The following is a 17,986-nucleotide window of genomic DNA, read 5'->3' as shown; positions in this document are numbered from 1 at the left end:
ACAGTTGGACACGACTAAGCGACTTTTATTTCACTTTCACTTTACAGAAAGGAAGACTCATGGTGCAGCCTTAAATTATTTCGGCATACAAGAAATATAATGTGCAACAAACACCCTGTGAATGAATAATCACATCAAACAGGCATCAGGAATCCAGGGCACGTAGAGGGGAAGGACAGCCTGACAGGGTAGAGAGAACGAGGGCCTCGGAGTAAGACAGGCCTGAGATCAGCCTTACCTCTGTCACCCACTGGCTCCTCGGCCCCAAGCACGCTTTGTGACGATGCATTTTAATCATCTTGCTTGCAAAATGCCAAAAGTATCACTTAACTCACTGCACTATAAAGACTGAATTCCATAATTGTACATGAAATGTCTGGCAAATCACTCAATGCCAACTTTTTGTATTTTACTGTTAAAAAGGTATTCTCTGAAAACATACCGATTGAAGTTAATATCTGGATAACTGGAATACTCTGATTTCATCTTAGCATTGCGCCGCGGAAACGTGCAGAAGAAAGCATTAGCTAAAAGACTGGCAATCTGTTCCTGTGACATTGTGATGGAATGATTCATCTTCTGTTTCAGGAGCGGTATTGGCTGACAGAGGAAACAAAAAATACAGACAAGAAGAGCAATAATTAGTTTAGCAATTTCAAAAGCAGAGGCACCAAATTGCATTTGCTAAATTAAGGTAGGAATAATTTCAGGACACTCCTGAACCCCTAATTCAGCAATACGGCTGAAGTCAAGGGCAGTTAATTAAGGATGATTGGGAAAATGGACTTGTTTGACAAGGTGCAGATTTCTGATCGATAATAACGACAGTGAAGAGAACACAAACACTACTTGTGTTAGTGACAAACAAGATTCCTTTCGCAAGTAAGAAGTAAAACCACATTACCTTGTAATGAAAAATTAAAACAAAGGATGGAAGGGAAAAATGTAATGTTGAGGTTGGCTATTAATGCATATGCTAAATTTTGTTCTCATTTAAAGATTATTGGACAGACTAATTTTTCTATTTCAGTCCAAAATAAAATGATCTATGGAAAATAAATCAATAAATAAGTACTTTCCTTCTAATTCTGAATCACACTTCACATTGACAATTTAAAAGACCCAAACGTAATTTTATTAAAGCAATTAATGGAAAACGCGTGTACAGACTTATTTCCATATAACTTGCAACAACACAGGCATTTCCTACATAACCAAGTTAAGGAAGATGCAGGACATCTTTCCCTCAAGCTTTTTACGTCTGATATGTCTTCAAGTTGTACCAAATCCAAGTTAACTTACCTTTTATTTTTAGCATATTCTACATGAGTATTGTGTTCAGTGGGTTTTATTTTAAATGTTTAAACTGTATGGTTTTAAAGACATGCTGGGAAAGCCAATTTATATACCAGCTGTTAAATTTCAAAATGCTCCAATATGATATTTAGAGGTGCTTTTCCTTCTCCCTTCAATAAGACCCAGAAAGAATCTTGGATATCTGCATTAATCTCAAAACAACAGGCAGAGAGAATTGTCCCGATCATACTACAGGAATCAACATTAATATGTACATTATTATGAATGCTAATATGATTAACTCATTAACAACATAAACAATTTATCTTGCCAAAGATATATTTGGATAACCAAGTGAAATGTTGACTTTTACAGCAAAGGTTTACTCTGTAGTCGAGGACAGAGGACAAAACTAAGATGCTCTCCCCGTCAGCACACTAACGGAAGACGAGCAGTTTTAAGCCAGGAAAGACGATGACGGCCATGAATCTGACTTTGGTTCCACCACCTGAGATGTTATAGGTTACAAACCTGGGTGCTCTTGAATACGTATCCCCTTAAATCCACCTTCTCTCTAAAGCACGAAGGAAAGAGCAGAGGAGAGAGGGATCCCTATCAACAGGCTGTGCTGTGCTTAGTCACTGAGTTGCGTCAGACGCTTTGTGACCCCATGGACTGTAGCCCACAGGCTCCTCTGTCCATGGGGATTCTCCAGGCAAGAATACTGGAGCGGGTCTCCATGCCCTCCTCCAGGGGATCTTCCCAACCCAGGGATCAAACCCAGGTCTCCCGCATTGCAGGCGGATTCTTTACCATCTGGGCTACTAGGGAAGCCCAAGAATACTAGAGTGGGTAGCCTATCCCTTCTTCAGGGCATCTTCCCAACCCAGGGATTGAACCAGGGTCTCCTGCATTGCAGGTGGATTCTTTACCAGCTGAGCTACCAGGGAAGCCCCCCAAACAGACTATATTCTGTCAATTATGAACTACAGTGAATTAAAGAAGAATTTAGTTAGGCACTATGGAGAAGGAAATGGCAACCCACTCCAGTATTCTTGCTTGGGTAATCCCATGGACAGAGGAGCCTGGCAGGCTACAATCCATAGGTCGCAAGAGTCGGACATGACTTTGCACTATCTTTCTTTATGTTAGACCTCGGGAAACAAAGATGATCTCCCTTCAGGAAGAATATAATCCAGGGAAGCAGATATATAAAGACTTAAATTACAAAATAATGTGTTAAGGATGATCTGAATGACACAGGAATGATTAACTTTGGCTGGGAGAGAAAAGTCTTCCAAGGGGCAGAGTCCAAGAGGTAGTGAGGAATCTTATGACCTAGGGGAAAAACCAAGGAGGAAAAGAGAAAAGAAGGAATCCGAAATATAAGCAAGCAAATAACTTGCAATATAAACAAGAAGAGTTGTAAAATGAACTAGTGAGGTGAAATTTTTGCTATGTAAAATTGGAAATGTCACAATACGATGCTAACAAATATGGCACACTGGAAAACACTCAACATTTGGAATCAGGTATTTGGACATGGCTTCTGGTTACCCCAAAGGCTATGTTTGTGTTTTCTGCGGTGTTCCAATGACAGATTGCAATGTGTGGGACCACCCTACACCTTCAGGAACTGCTCCACCCAAACTGTCCCTAGGCCTCCTGTGGATCACCAGTGTTAGCAGAAACCTGGCTAGCATCCATGCAGCCAAGGGGCTGGCCCTAGAAATCTCAGACAGAGGCAAACTCAAGCTACTGTTGTGGGAAATAGAGGAGGACAATTATGAACAATAAACCAACAATCTCTTATAACTATCTGAAAATACAGTCTACAAATTCTCTGATAATCCCCCTCCTTGAGAGGCAGAGTATGAGCTAGATATAGTGACGACATTCTAACAAAGAGGAAAAAATAAAGAAAGTCACGGTGTGTACCTTCAGATGCAAGGTCAAAAAAGGCACTGACCCTTCCTCTGTCTCTCTCTTTTTGGTGGCTTTTTCTGGGAAAGTTAGCAACCATGTCATGAGGACACCATCAACCTAGAGTCCCATGGCAAGGAAGTAAGGCCTTCTGCCAGCAGCCATGTGAGTGAGCCAGCTGAGAAGTGGCTCCTCCAGCCTCAAACCTTAGGACGACTGCAGTGCAGGCCATTACCTTGACTGCAACCAGGAGAGAGCCAAATTAGAACCAGTCAGCTAAGCTGCTCCCAAATTCCCACCAGAATCTGAGATAATAAAATTTTCTTGCTTTAAACCACTAAATTTTAAGGTGGTTTGTTATGTAGCAATAAATACAACAAAACAACACAGATTCTTTCATTTTAAAAGTTAAGAATGTATCATGGTTCATGGGAACAGTTTCAGTTTACAAGGTGAAAAATTTGGGAGATGGACGATGGTGCACGTTGCCTAACAATGTGAATCTATACTTAATGCCGCTGAACTGTACAGTTAAATATGGTTCTATCACAGTAAAAAAGCATTTAAAAAACACATACATAAAAAAGGAAAAAAAAGAATGTACGGTGAATTCATTTGCTTTACAGCGGGGGAGAGAAGAGGAAGGAGTAGGTATTAAACCATTCTGAAGATAAAATGTTCTAAATCGACTAGCACGTTTTGAAATACTGACTATCCATTTTGAAAGTTAAAGACTGTTTTAAAAACAGAAACAGAAGTACGAGTGAGCAAACACCGGCACTGTGAACCGAAACTTGGAAATTGGGTGCTGCATTTTTAATGGCCCCTCGCAGCGTTCTCTAACCTCTAACCTTCTCCCTAGCAGAGCAAAATTATCAGGCTCCGGCAAAAACTGTTTCCACCTCTCTCTTCTCTCTTTTACCTTGATAATTCAAGTTTAAACAAGATTCAACTGCGAGTCTCAAGAAAGCTACTGAGGAAGAAGTCATTTCCACCAACCTGGGTACAAATATTTGGCAGACAGAGTGCAATCTTCACCATATCAGGCAAAATGGACTGACACAAGTGCTGAGCTTCTGCTTCTTCTAGTACCTGAGAACCAACAGAGTGCGTTACCAGTGAATAATAACCGATGAGCAAATGTCCGTTCTTAAAATTAAACTACATATCTGCTTTTCAGAGGATCCCATAAAAAGGCATATTACCATCATGGAATACATGCAAAAGTGTAACAACAGGTACAGTCAGGAACTTATGAGTTGATTTCCAAATGCATGTAATTCACCTTAACGTCCTCTGAAAAGGAATGAAGTATCCCACATGTGAAATCTCTCTCATATCACATCCACAACTAAATAAAATATTTGCAAAGGAAAAGCAGTACATTCTGCCCCTGGTTACTTCAACTAAAAACTATTAGACCACCAAGAACTCTTCGGAAGCCCTCAAGCGTCTACAGCCTATACTTTAAATAACTCACCATAAAAGCCACACATTGTTTCAGAGCAACTTTTACGTGTCAAATCTGATCTACTGGATAGTAAACAAAAAGTTCCAGGTGACTCAGAATTTTCCTTTCACAGGGACCTTTAGGAATTTAAAACCACAATTTCCGTATCATAATTCAAAGTACAAGAAAAACGATATTTATGACCCATTTTTGTCTTATAATTTCCCATCTCTTCAATGCTTTAGAAATTACTTTAGTCTATTTAACCCAATTTTTCTCAAAACATCAGAGCAATTCTTTCAAAACAGTGAAAATGAAAACACTCTTAATTTAGACATTCTATTTACACAGTCAGGATTAAACATGTATCTATCTGAAATCACATCTGAACTGGATAGATGAGGTCTCAGTTATAATCCAGTCTGATCCTGTCATTATTAAAGAGAAGAGAAAACTGAGGCCAAGGAGGTTACCCTCATTATCCTAGATTGAATATGTGAATGAGCAACTAAATCAGAACTAGAACCCAAGCGTTCTGGCCTATACTCCACGGCTCTCCCCCACTTCTCTACGTTACCATGTTTGCGACTGATGAGGATATAGACTCTTTAAAAATATCTAGATTCCCTTAGCTAAGAGGAGCTAAACTGAAATAAATATGCATTTGTCTACCTACAGCTACACACTCTATGTGTGTAAACAGAAAAAGTAGCAAGATAATTTACAGTCACCTTGGTTTTACAAGGAAGTTTTACTATTGAGAATTTTCTTTAGACCAAAGCTTTAAAACTCAAACCTATGCGCAACTCCTTCTTTAAATTAGGACAATGGGGAAACTGATACTCAAAATGAACAGAAAGATATTTACAATTCAGAGACTGCAGGATTCAATTAATCACAGGTATATTAAAAAAACTAACAAGTTAAGAACAGAAGACAATTATTAATTCTGGAGAAAACACAAAGTTGTACAAGAGTAGAAAAGGAATCATATCTCAGATACGAACAGTTTTTACCATCGTACTAAAAAACCAGAAGACTGATCTAACTGAAATGAATATTGTACATATAGTGGAAGAGTGGGAAACGGAAATGAGGCTGTGTTAGAGGTGGTAGGGTTAAGCAAACAGCAGATAAATCCAACCGGTCTCTAACAGAAGCAAGCACACTGAAAAGAATAAAATGAAGGCTCAAGAGGGCTCAAAGCCTCTCCATCATAAGCCTCTTTAATGCCAATGAAGGGCTTCCCAGATGGCTCAGTGGCTAAAGACCCCACTTCAATGCAGGAGACAAGGGTTCCATCCCTGGCTCAGGAAGATCCCCTGGAGGAGGGCATGGCAACCCAGTCCAGCGTTCTCGCCTGGGAAATCCCATGGACAGAGAAGCCTGGCGGGCCACAGTCCACGGGGTGACTGAAATGACTGAGCACAAACAATGCCAAAAAGAGGAAACCTAAATTTAAAAAGTCAAGCCACAGGAAGCACTCTGCTCCCTTAGAATTCTAACGTAAGCAGTAAAGATGCCTGCTTTCCTGCACCTGAAGATGCATGAGTCGCAGTGATGCACTGAAGACACTCCAATTCTTCTTAGTCCTAATCTCTCTCTCTGCTTCTGAAGACACTGTGGCAATTAGAGAGCCACAGACAGTTGAGAAAACGGCAAAGAGGGGCCAGTTGACTCTTCGCCCAGTGTCCCTTAGTGGCCACGTTCTGGATTAACTGTAGCACAGTTAATACTGGTACAGCATGTGAATACCTTCTAGGCTACCTTATCACACATACATCTGTTTCACCACTATCAGAATCAAGACGCAGAAGTGCTCCGCTCCAGCAAAAGTCTCCCTCCTGCTACTAGTTTACAGTCACTCCCTCCGTCCAACTCTCCCTGAACCCGAGGAAGCATCACCCTGCTGTCCATCTCTGTAATTCTGCTGTTACACAAATGGGATCATGTGGCATGTGTTCTTTAAAGACTGAGTTTTTTACTCACCCCGTTTAACATTCTTGAGATCTCGTATCAAGAGTTAATTCCTGCTGCTGAGTAGTATTGCAGAGTTGACTACACCACCATTTGTTCAACCACTTTACCTGCTGAGGGGCATTTTGGCAGTTTTCAATTTTTGGCTATTACAAACAAAACTGCCTTTTACGTTCACCGGCCTATACTGTTATGCCTGAAATAATTTCTTGTAAGCAGCATACAGTGTGTCATTTTTTTAATCCACTCTGTAATCTGTCTTTTAATTGGTGAACGTTGGTCATTTACATTTAATCACTGGTATGTTAGAACTTATTAATTTTTAATTTTGTTTAATCTTACCTGCTTTCTTTTCCTTTATTCCTGTGCGTTACCCGAATATATTTCAGAATTCCATTTTTATTTATCTAAACTGTACTTGAGCACACCTGTTTAAACAGATGTTTTTAATTGGCTGCTCTAGGCATTTCTTTATGTATGATTTATCACTATTCATTTTGGCGTCAACACTTCATATGCTGTAGTACAGAGATATTGCCTTCCAGGCCCTTCACCTGTCCCCATTATGATTTTAATATTTCTCAACATACACTGAGAACCACATTGGATAGTGTTGAAATTTCTGAAAACAGCAAAACAGAAAATGTCAAAACACTATTTAGAAAACTCAAGAAGAAAACGCTACTATATTTACTATATTTTTACTCTTTCTACTATTCTTCTTTATTTATATAACAAGATTCCATCTCTTATCATTTCCTTTCTGTCTCAAGAAATTCCTTTACACATTCTCTTAGGGCAGATCTGTTAATGGCAAACCGTCTTCCTTTCCTTCATCTGAGAATGTCACTGTCTGTTCTTTAGTTCTGAAGCATATTTTCAACGGATATGCATTTCTCTGCTGACAGTTCATTTCTCTTACTCCTTCAAAAATATTGTGTCATTTCTCTCTGGCCTCCGAGTTATCGATGAGAAATTCACTGTCATTCAAACAGTTTTTGCCCTACAGGCAATGTGCCATTTCTTACTGAATGCTTTCAAAATTCTTTTCTTTGCCTTTAGTTGGAATAAGTTTGACTATGATATATCTTGGCATGGATTTCTTTGGGTTTCATGTAAGAGGTTTGCTCAGCTTCTTGATGTCTTTTATTAAGTTTGGGAAATTTTCAGCTATTATTTCTCGTTTCCAGTTGCTATTTTTCATTATTGTTATTTTCTCAGCCCTGTCGCTTTTTCCTTCTCCCTTTCAGTACTAAAAAGGCATGACTGTTAGATCTTTTTAAACAGTTCCAAAGATCCTTAAACTACTTTTTCAGTCTTTTTTTTTTTATGTTGTTCAGGCTGAGTAATTCTTTTGCTCTTTTTCAAGTTTTCCTATTCTTTCCTCAGTCATCTCCATTCTCCACTGAGCCTATTCCACTGCATTTGTTAAAAAAAAAATCAGGTACTATTACTTTTCGGTTCTAAAATTTCCATCGGTTCTTCTATACAGCTTCCATTTCTGCTGGGGCTGCTGTTTTTTGCTTCAGGCAGGTCTGTAATTGCTTACTGAAGGCTGCACTGACGTCCTCGTTGGATAATTCCAGCATCTGTGTTGTCTCAGGGTTGGTGTCTGCTGACTGTCTTCACATTCTAGTTGAGGTTTTCCTGCTTCTTGGTGGAGTGATTGTTATTAAAACCTGGGGATCTGGGGTATTGTTCTGAGACCTTGGATCTTTTCAAATCTGTTTTCACAGGTCTTCTGTGACACAGGAAGGAGGACCCAGCTCACTGCCATCCGTCAGGAGTGGAAACTCAGCTGCCCTTCGTAATTCCCAGGGCGGGGAGAGGAGACGCACCTTGATACCTCTGGGGGGGTGGGCCGGGGGCAACTCTGCTGCCCCAGGTGATTCCCAGAGCGGGGAGGGGAGATGCATCTTGATACCTCTGGGGGGGGGGGGGTGGGCGCTGCAGAGGGTGAGAGTTCTGGCTCCCCACCAGGGCCTCTGTTGATACCACCCTGGTGCCCACAGCCCCACAGACTCTAGCTGGTCAGTCTAACTCCACCTTTCAGCTATATTTAGTAGGAGGGATAAAGAGAAGTGTCTATCCAAACATTCTTAACCTAAAGACCTTTAACCTTAAGTGACTAAAGAGGCTGACAGCTTCTCCTTTTGGTACCTGTCCTTGTCTTTTAAAACTGACACATGAGTAGCTGCAGCCACAAGCTTGTGCTGACCGTCACAAGCTTTAAAATATCACTTATTTATCTGATGAAGCCTCACTGCACAGGACTTCTTCACAACTGTCAACACTTCAGACCTATGTCTAATGTGGCTTTGAAAATACAAATGAGATGATAAAAAATGTCATTTGAGAACGTAACCAACCCAACTACCATTTTAGATGGAATGCATAATTTAAAAAACTAGTGTGATCTTATGCCCTCCCATATATTATTAGCATCTTCATGCAAATCTTAACATTTTACAAATTGATATTTATTTCTAATATAAATTTATTTATTTTAATTGGAGGTTAATTACTTTACAATATTGTATTGGTTTTGCCATACATCAACATGAATCTTATTAATCCACTAATTTATTAATCTATACAATGCAAACCAAGATATAAGTAACAAAAAGCTTTAAAAATTGAAATCATTGCCTAACTTCAAGGGAAGTAAGAGGCTTAAACATAAATACTTATTTATATCATATATTACTTATAACAATAATGACGAAGATGGTCATAAAGAAATTAAGCATTTACATGGTGATAAATGGAAAGCGTCATTCAATTCTCCCTGCCCTCTACTGGACAGTCTGCACAGATAATCACATATGGCAACTGTTTGTGTGTGTGTGTGCGCCCGTGTGTACATACTGTCACTTTATTCTCATCCCAAAAGTTGATTATGTATATGCTTCATTCAGAATTGATACAAAGATTTTCAAAGTTATGATGGTATTTTACCCATTTCCGCCCTTTTACAGATCTGTTCATCCACTCAACTGGAGAGTAAATGTTTAAGTGTCCATTATACGCCAGACACCATGCCAGCACTGCCAACAGGACTGGAAACAGTAATGGGCGTGATCACGGACCTCGTGAATCTCAGAGCAGGAAGTCTTGCGCTCTTTCTGTGACCCCCTCAATACATCAGCCCTCACCCTGAAGGACAGTAATTACTGCAGCTTCGTCGCAGTGACCCTGAAGAAGCTATCTTTCTTCCTCAGCAGACACAAGCACGGACAAACAACTCAAACAGAGCCACTGGGTTTGCAAAGGTCAGAGCACGACGGAGCCTTGAACACCCAGCAGCACACACACAGAGAATGAGCTGTGCTTGTTTCTTCTTCCTCAGAACGCCTGGCCAACTGAACCAAGCCTGTGAACTGTGCTCTGATACTAGAGACATATTCATATGCGACTAAGCACAGAACCCGGTACACAGCAAGTACTAAATAAATAATACTATAGAATTTTGAATGAGTAAGTGAAAACTGTAGCCAGTAAAATCAGCAAAATAGTGTTATTTTTAAAAGGGGGAAAATTTCCATAGATCTGCTTCTTCAGTTCATAGGAAACAACTTTTTAATCAGTCACAAATCAACAAATATAATAAACACTTCAAGTCACACCATTTTATCTACTGATGTGTACCCAAGTAGATTCTAGTAAAATTGTTAAAAGTTACTAACATTCTTTAATAAAAAATTTCAAAGAAGTTTATATAAGAAGTCTCAAACATGAAATTTTATTAATAATTTTTAATATAAAAAGTATTTCATCCCAAAATCTAAATAGAGAACAGGAAAAAACTCATAGCCCTACGATCCCAAAGTTAATATAACCATTTAAGTTTCTGTTATGCTTAGGTACTTATCTACCTTCTAACACAGAAAAAATCACTTAAAAGCACATTATTCTAACAGTTGTATAGTTTTTCCATTAGACAAAAGAACTTTCCACTTTGCCATCACCAGAAACAACATGTTTGTTTAAAAAATCATGTACTTTCACTGTATAAAATGAATATAAACAAAAAGAAGACAAATACAACTCACAAGCCCAATATCAAGATATATACTGCTGACATTTTGGCATCTATCTTTCTAGTTTGTATTCTGCTTTCATTTATATTGTGAACATTGTCTTGTATAAATAAATATAATCCTACATCACTATTTTCAATAGCTGAATATTATTATATAATTCAGACAAACCATAACTTATTTCCCAACCTAACTCTCTTATGATAGATTTACAGGTTGTTGCCAATTTTCTACTCTTATAATTACCATTGTAATGAATATCCTTGTACACACATCTTTCTGCCAACTATCTGAATATATCTATAAGAGAAAATGCTATGGTGAAAAACAGGCTTTTTTTTTTAAGTTTTTTGATATATGCTACCAATTTATATTCTGGTGCTGTATAAGAAAGTACTCAACTCCATCTTATTGTGAATTCTCACATTCTTATTTTATTTGCAATTTGATAGACTAAATTGACACCACTGTTATTTTCTGTTTCTTTGATTATTAATGCTGTTGTACTTTTTATCCCTATAGATACAAACCCCTGTGGCGAGCCTTAACCCTTCTTTTCCATTAATTTTTTAAGTAACATGTGAATGCATTCTAGCTTACAAATGTCAAACAATGCAGATGAAGTCAAGTCCCCAATTCCTATTCCTGCTGACTGTCCGAAGACATAAACAGATGCTTGTCTTTTCGCCAAACTTCTTCTAAGCATTTCTACATATGTGCACACAGAAATTAAGATGTTACATGAATTTTTAAACTAAATGGTATACCATATATTTTTGCAACTTGTTTCTTGCCTTAAAAGAAAGTCATCTTTCCATGTGATAGAATGATAAATGCTATGCAGTACTTTCCACAGTATAGATATACAATTTTCTTCACCATTCCCAACTGGTGATAATCACTTTTCCAGCATTATGAAAAATATAAAAGGTACAGCAAAGCTAAAACAACTATACACTGTGCTTCTGTGCTCAGTCGTGTCCGACTCTTTGCAACCCCATGGACTGTAGCCCGCCAGGCTCCTCTGTCTATGGGGATTCTCCAGGCAAGAATATGGAGTGCGTTGCCATGCCCTCCTCCAGGGGATCTTCCCAACCCAGGGATCAAACCCAGGTCTCCTGCATTGCAGGTGATTCTTTACCATCTGAGCCACAGGGGAAGCCCAAGAATATTGGAGCAGGTAGCTATCCCTTCTCCCGGGGATCTTCCTGACCCAGGAATCGAACTGGGGTCTCCTGCACGGCAGGCAGATTCTTCACCAGCTGAGCTACCAGGGAAGCACGCACATACCTATAGGACAGCACTTATTTTGGCTTATTAAAATTATTTATTTACATTTTTTCTCCTCTCCTTCTCTAATCCGCGACACTGCAAATGGAAGGGTTGCATTGTACACATTGTGTATCCTGCTGCTGCTGCTAAGTCGCTTCAGTCGTGTTCGACTCTGTGCGACCCCAGAGACGGCAGCCGGGATTCTCCAGGCAGGAACACTGGAGTGGGGTGCCATTTCCTTCTCCAATGCAAGAAAGTGAGAAGTGAAAGTGAAGCCACTCATTCTAGTACCATGCATAAAATTTAGTACTCATTATTTGTTGAATAGAGATCAGGAAAATTTTTAAATTACGTTTTATCCTGTAAATATCAATGCAAAATAGAAAGCATAAAAATATCTGGAGAGACTGAAGCTCAAAGAAGGTAAAGCCAATTTTTCCACATTCAAACTTAGTGGCATACACTGGGACTCGATGACAGAGCCTCTCTCCCCAGGTTCACAAGTAAAGGTATGTTAGAGAACAGAGCACTCAGCCAAGAAAGTGAGCAGAAGACTACAGTCATAGGCCAGACCTGCATCTACTTTCTGCATGAACATAGCAAAATCCCCAAATTCTTTATTTCCTCATCCCTAATAAGGATAATTTGAACTCTGTTTAACTTACAGAGTTATGAAGGCTCAGATATAGCAGTGTTTAACAAATTCTAAAGACTCATATATAAATGCAAAGTATTATTATCTAATGGGCCGGTAATTTACAACCTTTCTGGAGCCTCCTCTTTCTTTCAACACCCCCACATCAATTAACTGCCAAGTCCTGCTGATCGATCCAGCAGGGCCTCATATATTCATCACCTCCTCTTAATCACTGCTAAACCACCCTGACTCAGCCCCTCATCCAGTCTCACCAAGATTACTACAATAATCTAACAGCTGCCCTGCTGCTAGCCCACCTTCAGTTTCAGCCCAAGTACACCCCAGTGTGTCCTTGTTCCACTGGAAAGCTTTCAATGGCTTTTCCTATCTTTTCAGTACAGTATTAACTCCCTGAATTAATAATCAAGCTCTCTGGCCCTAGATCCTTATCCAGTCTTACCACACACACTCTCTCTCCCTCTCTCACAGCCTTCTGTGCATTTTACACACTAGACATTTCTGCAATTCACTCTTCTCTAGCACCTTCATGTGCTTCCACAAGTAAGATCTGTGCTACGCCTAGGATGCCCTTCCTACTCTAAACCTTACCTAACTTTCCAACATCTTGCTCAAACACCGCACTGCTTCAACATCTATCCAGACTGACTCACCAGCTACAAGGTAACTCTCCCTCTTATAATTTAATTCTGTGATTTTCATAAGACCCTTGAGACTCCCTGCTTTATACTGTAGTAATTTATGGACAAGTGTTCTAGTGCTTGTACGAAAGTTCCTTTCATACAAGACCGACACTAATTCACTATGCTGGAACACAGTCACATGTAATCTTCTTGGTAAAAATTCCTGTTAAATTAACTGACACTTTCTATCACAGCTAGGTGATTTTACAAAGCTTTTCCTCTTCCTCCTCTCTACTGCCTATAAGAATCTCCCTCACTTAGGACAAGGTCTTTTTTTTTCCTGAAGTAAATTAAACTGCATATGAACTGGGTTTTCTATAATATGCCTCAAAAAACTTACTGGAACTAACTCAAGAGCTTCCCAAGTCTGAAAGAGGTTCATATTTCAAAAATTAAAAAGAAAGAACATAAGTCAGAATTCTTAAGATCATGCAGATCCACCTACTCTTCAGGCATGGTTTTAGACTACAAAAATTAAACATTAGAGAAAAAAATAATTATGGCATTAAAATATGTAAGGATAAAAAATCGACTGGAGAAGGTGAATATTTCTAACATTTATTTGTGTGCGATTCAGGCTGACACTTTGAAGAGAAGAATGTGACAGCTTACAAGAAAACAAGCGCACGCATTCCCCTTAATTTCTGAAAGCTCATGCAAGTTTGACAGGCCAGCCACAGGGTGATCTCTCATGTGTATCACCCATGACAATGATGGCTTCAATAAAAATTTTCTCCAAATTTTAATAAGGCCCAATTGGTTTTCAGGAAATAGCCAGTCTAACATTTTCATATTTAAGAAGGCATACTTCACAAATTAGTGAGCTAATTTATGGACTTACAAATAAGACTTCCAAAATTTTTATCTCATGGCAACAAAAGAGGTATGAAATGAAGGCGGTGGCAGAGGGCCAGGTGACCCGAAAGGCTGAGTGCTAACAAGGGCCAGCCGCGGCCACTCCAGGGAGAGGACTGTGCTGAGAAGCATCCTGGCCCTCGATCGCCCTTTGCTTCGGTTTCCTCTTCAAACAGCTATTAAGAGCTTCCTAAGTAATTTTCAAAATGCTATGGACTCAAATCTGAGAGGCACTGATAAAAATCACAGCTCATTACAAGCATGTGAAAAGGTTTGCTTTAAAGATAGTACAGAAGAGTCTTTAACGTATTTATCATGTAACTTACACTGATTTGTCGTTACCCTGACAGTTGCTTAATATGGGACAGGTCAGGCTGCTATACACTCTTTTCCTCCCCATTAGCGGCTGCCAGCAGGAGAAAAACAGTGCTAAGCATTAGAAGCTCCTTTTATTCTTTTTCTTTCCCCCACAGGAAGGAAGGATTTATTATTACTTGCAGCAAGTAAGGAGACTATCAGGGTCTTTCCCAAAGCAGTGTCTCCAGAATCTCTTTTTATTCTTAATCTCTAATCCCATCACCAAACGCTCATCAGGCAGTAAATGGGCAAGTGGGGATGGAGTGAGAATGAGCTCTTCTCAGGCCTTCGCCTCAGCTCTGCTTCCACTCTCCCAATCTCTGTTCCGTTTCTCAGGATAGAACTCATTTCAGGAAACTAGCCATCAGCAGCTTAAAACTCACAGGCTTTTATAGATGGGTATGGAAAATTCACCGTCATATACTCCAAAACCCAGATAATCAACAACTAATTTGGGAACACAATAACTTCAGGAAGAATACTGTCAGCCAGTTCTTGAAACAAGATGTCCCCTAATCAAAACCAGCCACACCATTTCCCACACAAATTTCATTAGATTAAACATTAAGAACAAAATTGTGTAGGTTTACGACACATAAAGGAAGCTCTTCTCTAAACAGTAATCTCTTTTTTCATGCTAATAATAAAATGCCAAAGTGTTCTTGTCATAGGAAAAACATAGTAACACATTCTCATTATCTTCTGCCTCCTAGAAGACTTTACTTCTCAAGACTGTTACTGTAAATGATTATTCTTTAGGGAGGGATCTCAGACTAACACAAGAGGCTCCGGAAGGTCCTTCTCATCTCTCACTCCTATTACTGTATGACTACATGGCCATAACCATCAATCATTTTAGCAAACACCACCAAACCACAAGGCTATTACACACACACCAACAGATATTTTCAATACCATACAGTCACACTACTATCCATCTTTTATAGACAAGCAATCACACTCAGCATGACAAGATTTCAGAGAAATAACTGATGGTTAATGTTAAGTTTTCTAGTCCTGAAAGCAAAATGAACTTAGTTTGTCTAAGAAATGTAAGTGAACAATAATTCAGTTCTTTTACTACAGTCAACAGTTTTAAATGTAATAAAAATATTTTTGAAATATAAGAAATACTTTAAAGTTACTTATTTTTACTTCTAATTTTCAAGATAGTTCAGTGATAGGTTCTTACACTCACACTAGGAAAATAATTAGCCAAACTAATCAAGTAATGTGCATATATACATATTGTAATGCTTAATCCTTAATTTATCTCTTAAATTATCCAGTATGAATTAATAGCCAATATTATAGTCCAAGGAAATCCCCCATAGTTTACTGTAAGGAACCCGTCTGCAATGCAGGAGCTGCAGGACACAGCAACCTACTCCAGTATCCTTGCCTGAAAAACCGCACGGCGAGAGGAGCCTGGTGGGCTATAGTCCAAAGGGTCACAAAGAGTCAGACACGACTGAAGGACTAAGCAGACACACAGGTTCTCCTTCACACTTCACTCTTGTTAACTAGGCGGAAATGTATTTCCCAAAAGGTTTGAGGGCACCCCCTGGTGGCAGACTTTGGGGAGGAAAAACGAAAAGGAAAAAGAGCACAAACGCCATTACAAAGAAAATACCCTTCTAAGAAACTGACCAAGCTCTACTCAACAACTCCATTATTCCAATAACATCCCATCTAGAAAAAATTCAAAGTGTGATCAAAGAATGTTGGGTAATCTCTGGAGCTTCCTACAAGGAGATCTGACCAGTAGTAGCTTCTAGCTAGTGGGACTAGTAAGAAGTCAGAGGCAGAAGAAACCTTCAAGATCATCTAGTCCAGGGCAGACACAGCACTGTCCAAAACAGCAGCCGCCACCCACATGTGTTGGCTGGGCACGTGAAACGCGCCTGGAGTGACTGAGCAACCTCATTTCAAATTCTATTTCACTTCAATTAATTTTCACTTAAACAGTCACATACTATAGTCATAACAGCTACTGGCTATTGTTTGGACAGCACAGATCTGGTCCTACCTGCTACCCCAGTGAAATAGTTACCGAGGAATGCAAGGAAGCGTCAATGTTCCCAAACGTTCAGCCAGACAGTGAAAATGCATACGACTAAACCTGCGCCTATCTGTGTGTGGGGTTTTAAATGCTCCTAATTTTAACCCATTACATTGGGTTACTTTTTGTTAACTGCAATTCATTTGAAAATACAGATGGTTTGAAAATGGTAATATATTCTTTCGGAAATAAATTTTGGCTTTATAGCCTATAAAAACTGAAGGAATGTGACAACTGATGGAGCATTTAGTCACAACAAGTGAAATAGATTACGAGCTCAGGCTCAACTCAAGCTAGACTCTAGCTTAAGTCTTCATCTAGACTTAACATTCATTCAATCTAATGAATGTTATCTAGGACATTCATTCTTTCCTTATATACAGAGAATCCTGAACGGTGGGTTAGCTGTGCTCAGGAATCCAACAAAGAGAACGGCCCAGCTAACCCGCCTCTACTTTGCAGTTAACTCAAGTTAAGTTATACTGTTAGCAGTATGCTGACATTTAGCTCAAGCATATATTGAGTGTCCACTCTACCCAAGACATCATACTGTGCACTGTGAGGGACAAACAGAGAGGAAGACAGTGCAATCCAAGCTCAGTGTCCTCTAGAAACTGAGTACATTTTAGGGTAGAAATCCCATATAAACTGGAGAAGGAAATGGCAACCCACTCCAGTGTTCTTGCCTGGAGACTCCCAGGGACGGGGGAGCCTGGTGGGCTGCCGTCTGTGGGGTCGCACAGTCAGACATGACTGAAGCGACTTAGTAATCCCACATAAACAGAAATAAGGGCTATAGGTTCACACCTCACCTTCCCTCTACCAAATGCCAATCTCAAATGGTCAACTACCACGTTACACAAGTCATTTCTAAATCTTTTCAATAAAAGACGAGGGCTTAAGATCCACATCTGTGCGTCTCCCTTAAATTCACTGAAGTTAAGTTTAAGAAACACTAACTGAGCATCAGCCGTAAGTTCGAGGACACTAAGACGCCCGGGAAAACGTCAGCTTCACGAAGGACGCACACATTTCATAGACAGACCATGTACTACATGGCAAGTGCCTGGAGGCAGGCACAGGTACCACTGTGAGCACGGAACAGAGTTTTGGGAGAGGCTGGGAGGACAGAAAAGAGTTTGCAGAGGAGGTGGAGACTGAGCTCTGTCTGGAAGGATGGATGAAGAGCAAGACAATGGCGTGCCGGAGAGCTATAAGCAGGGAGGAGTCACTAGGATTTCAGGACTGGAGCAGGAAAGTAGCAAGAAGGGACGCTGGAGAAGCGGGGGCGGCAAGGCCGCGGGAGGGCACACACATCATCCAACAGAACTGAGAACACACGAGCTGCCACACAGGGTTTCAAGACACATGCTTCAGAGAGCTCACTGTGCGTGAGCAGCGTAACAGATGGATTGG

At 39.8% G+C, this 17,986-nt stretch overlaps 1 protein-coding gene across 4 annotated transcripts in view; it reads right to left on the bottom strand.

The window, feature by feature from the left end:
* The window catches only part of PARG (poly(ADP-ribose) glycohydrolase), a 118,013-nt gene that overhangs the window by 63,308 nt on the left and 36,719 nt on the right, over positions 1-17,986 (bottom strand). For all 4 annotated transcript variants that reach the window (XM_005699356.3, XM_018042233.1, XM_018042231.1 and 1 more), the window contains 2 exons: positions 4,219-4,311; positions 443-600 (listed from right to left, as the gene is read on the bottom strand). In XM_005699356.3, coding sequence (XP_005699413.2) covers positions 443-600; positions 4,219-4,311 — 251 coding nt within the window. The remainder of the gene's footprint in view (positions 1-442; positions 601-4,218; positions 4,312-17,986) is intronic.

The sequence above is a fragment of the Capra hircus genome, chromosome 28 (assembly GCF_001704415.2).
Source record: "Capra hircus breed San Clemente chromosome 28, ASM170441v1, whole genome shotgun sequence".
NCBI lineage: Eukaryota > Metazoa > Chordata > Mammalia > Artiodactyla > Bovidae > Capra > Capra hircus.
Note: the sequence above shows the minus strand (reverse complement) of the source record. Positions and strands in the feature narration are given on the sequence as shown.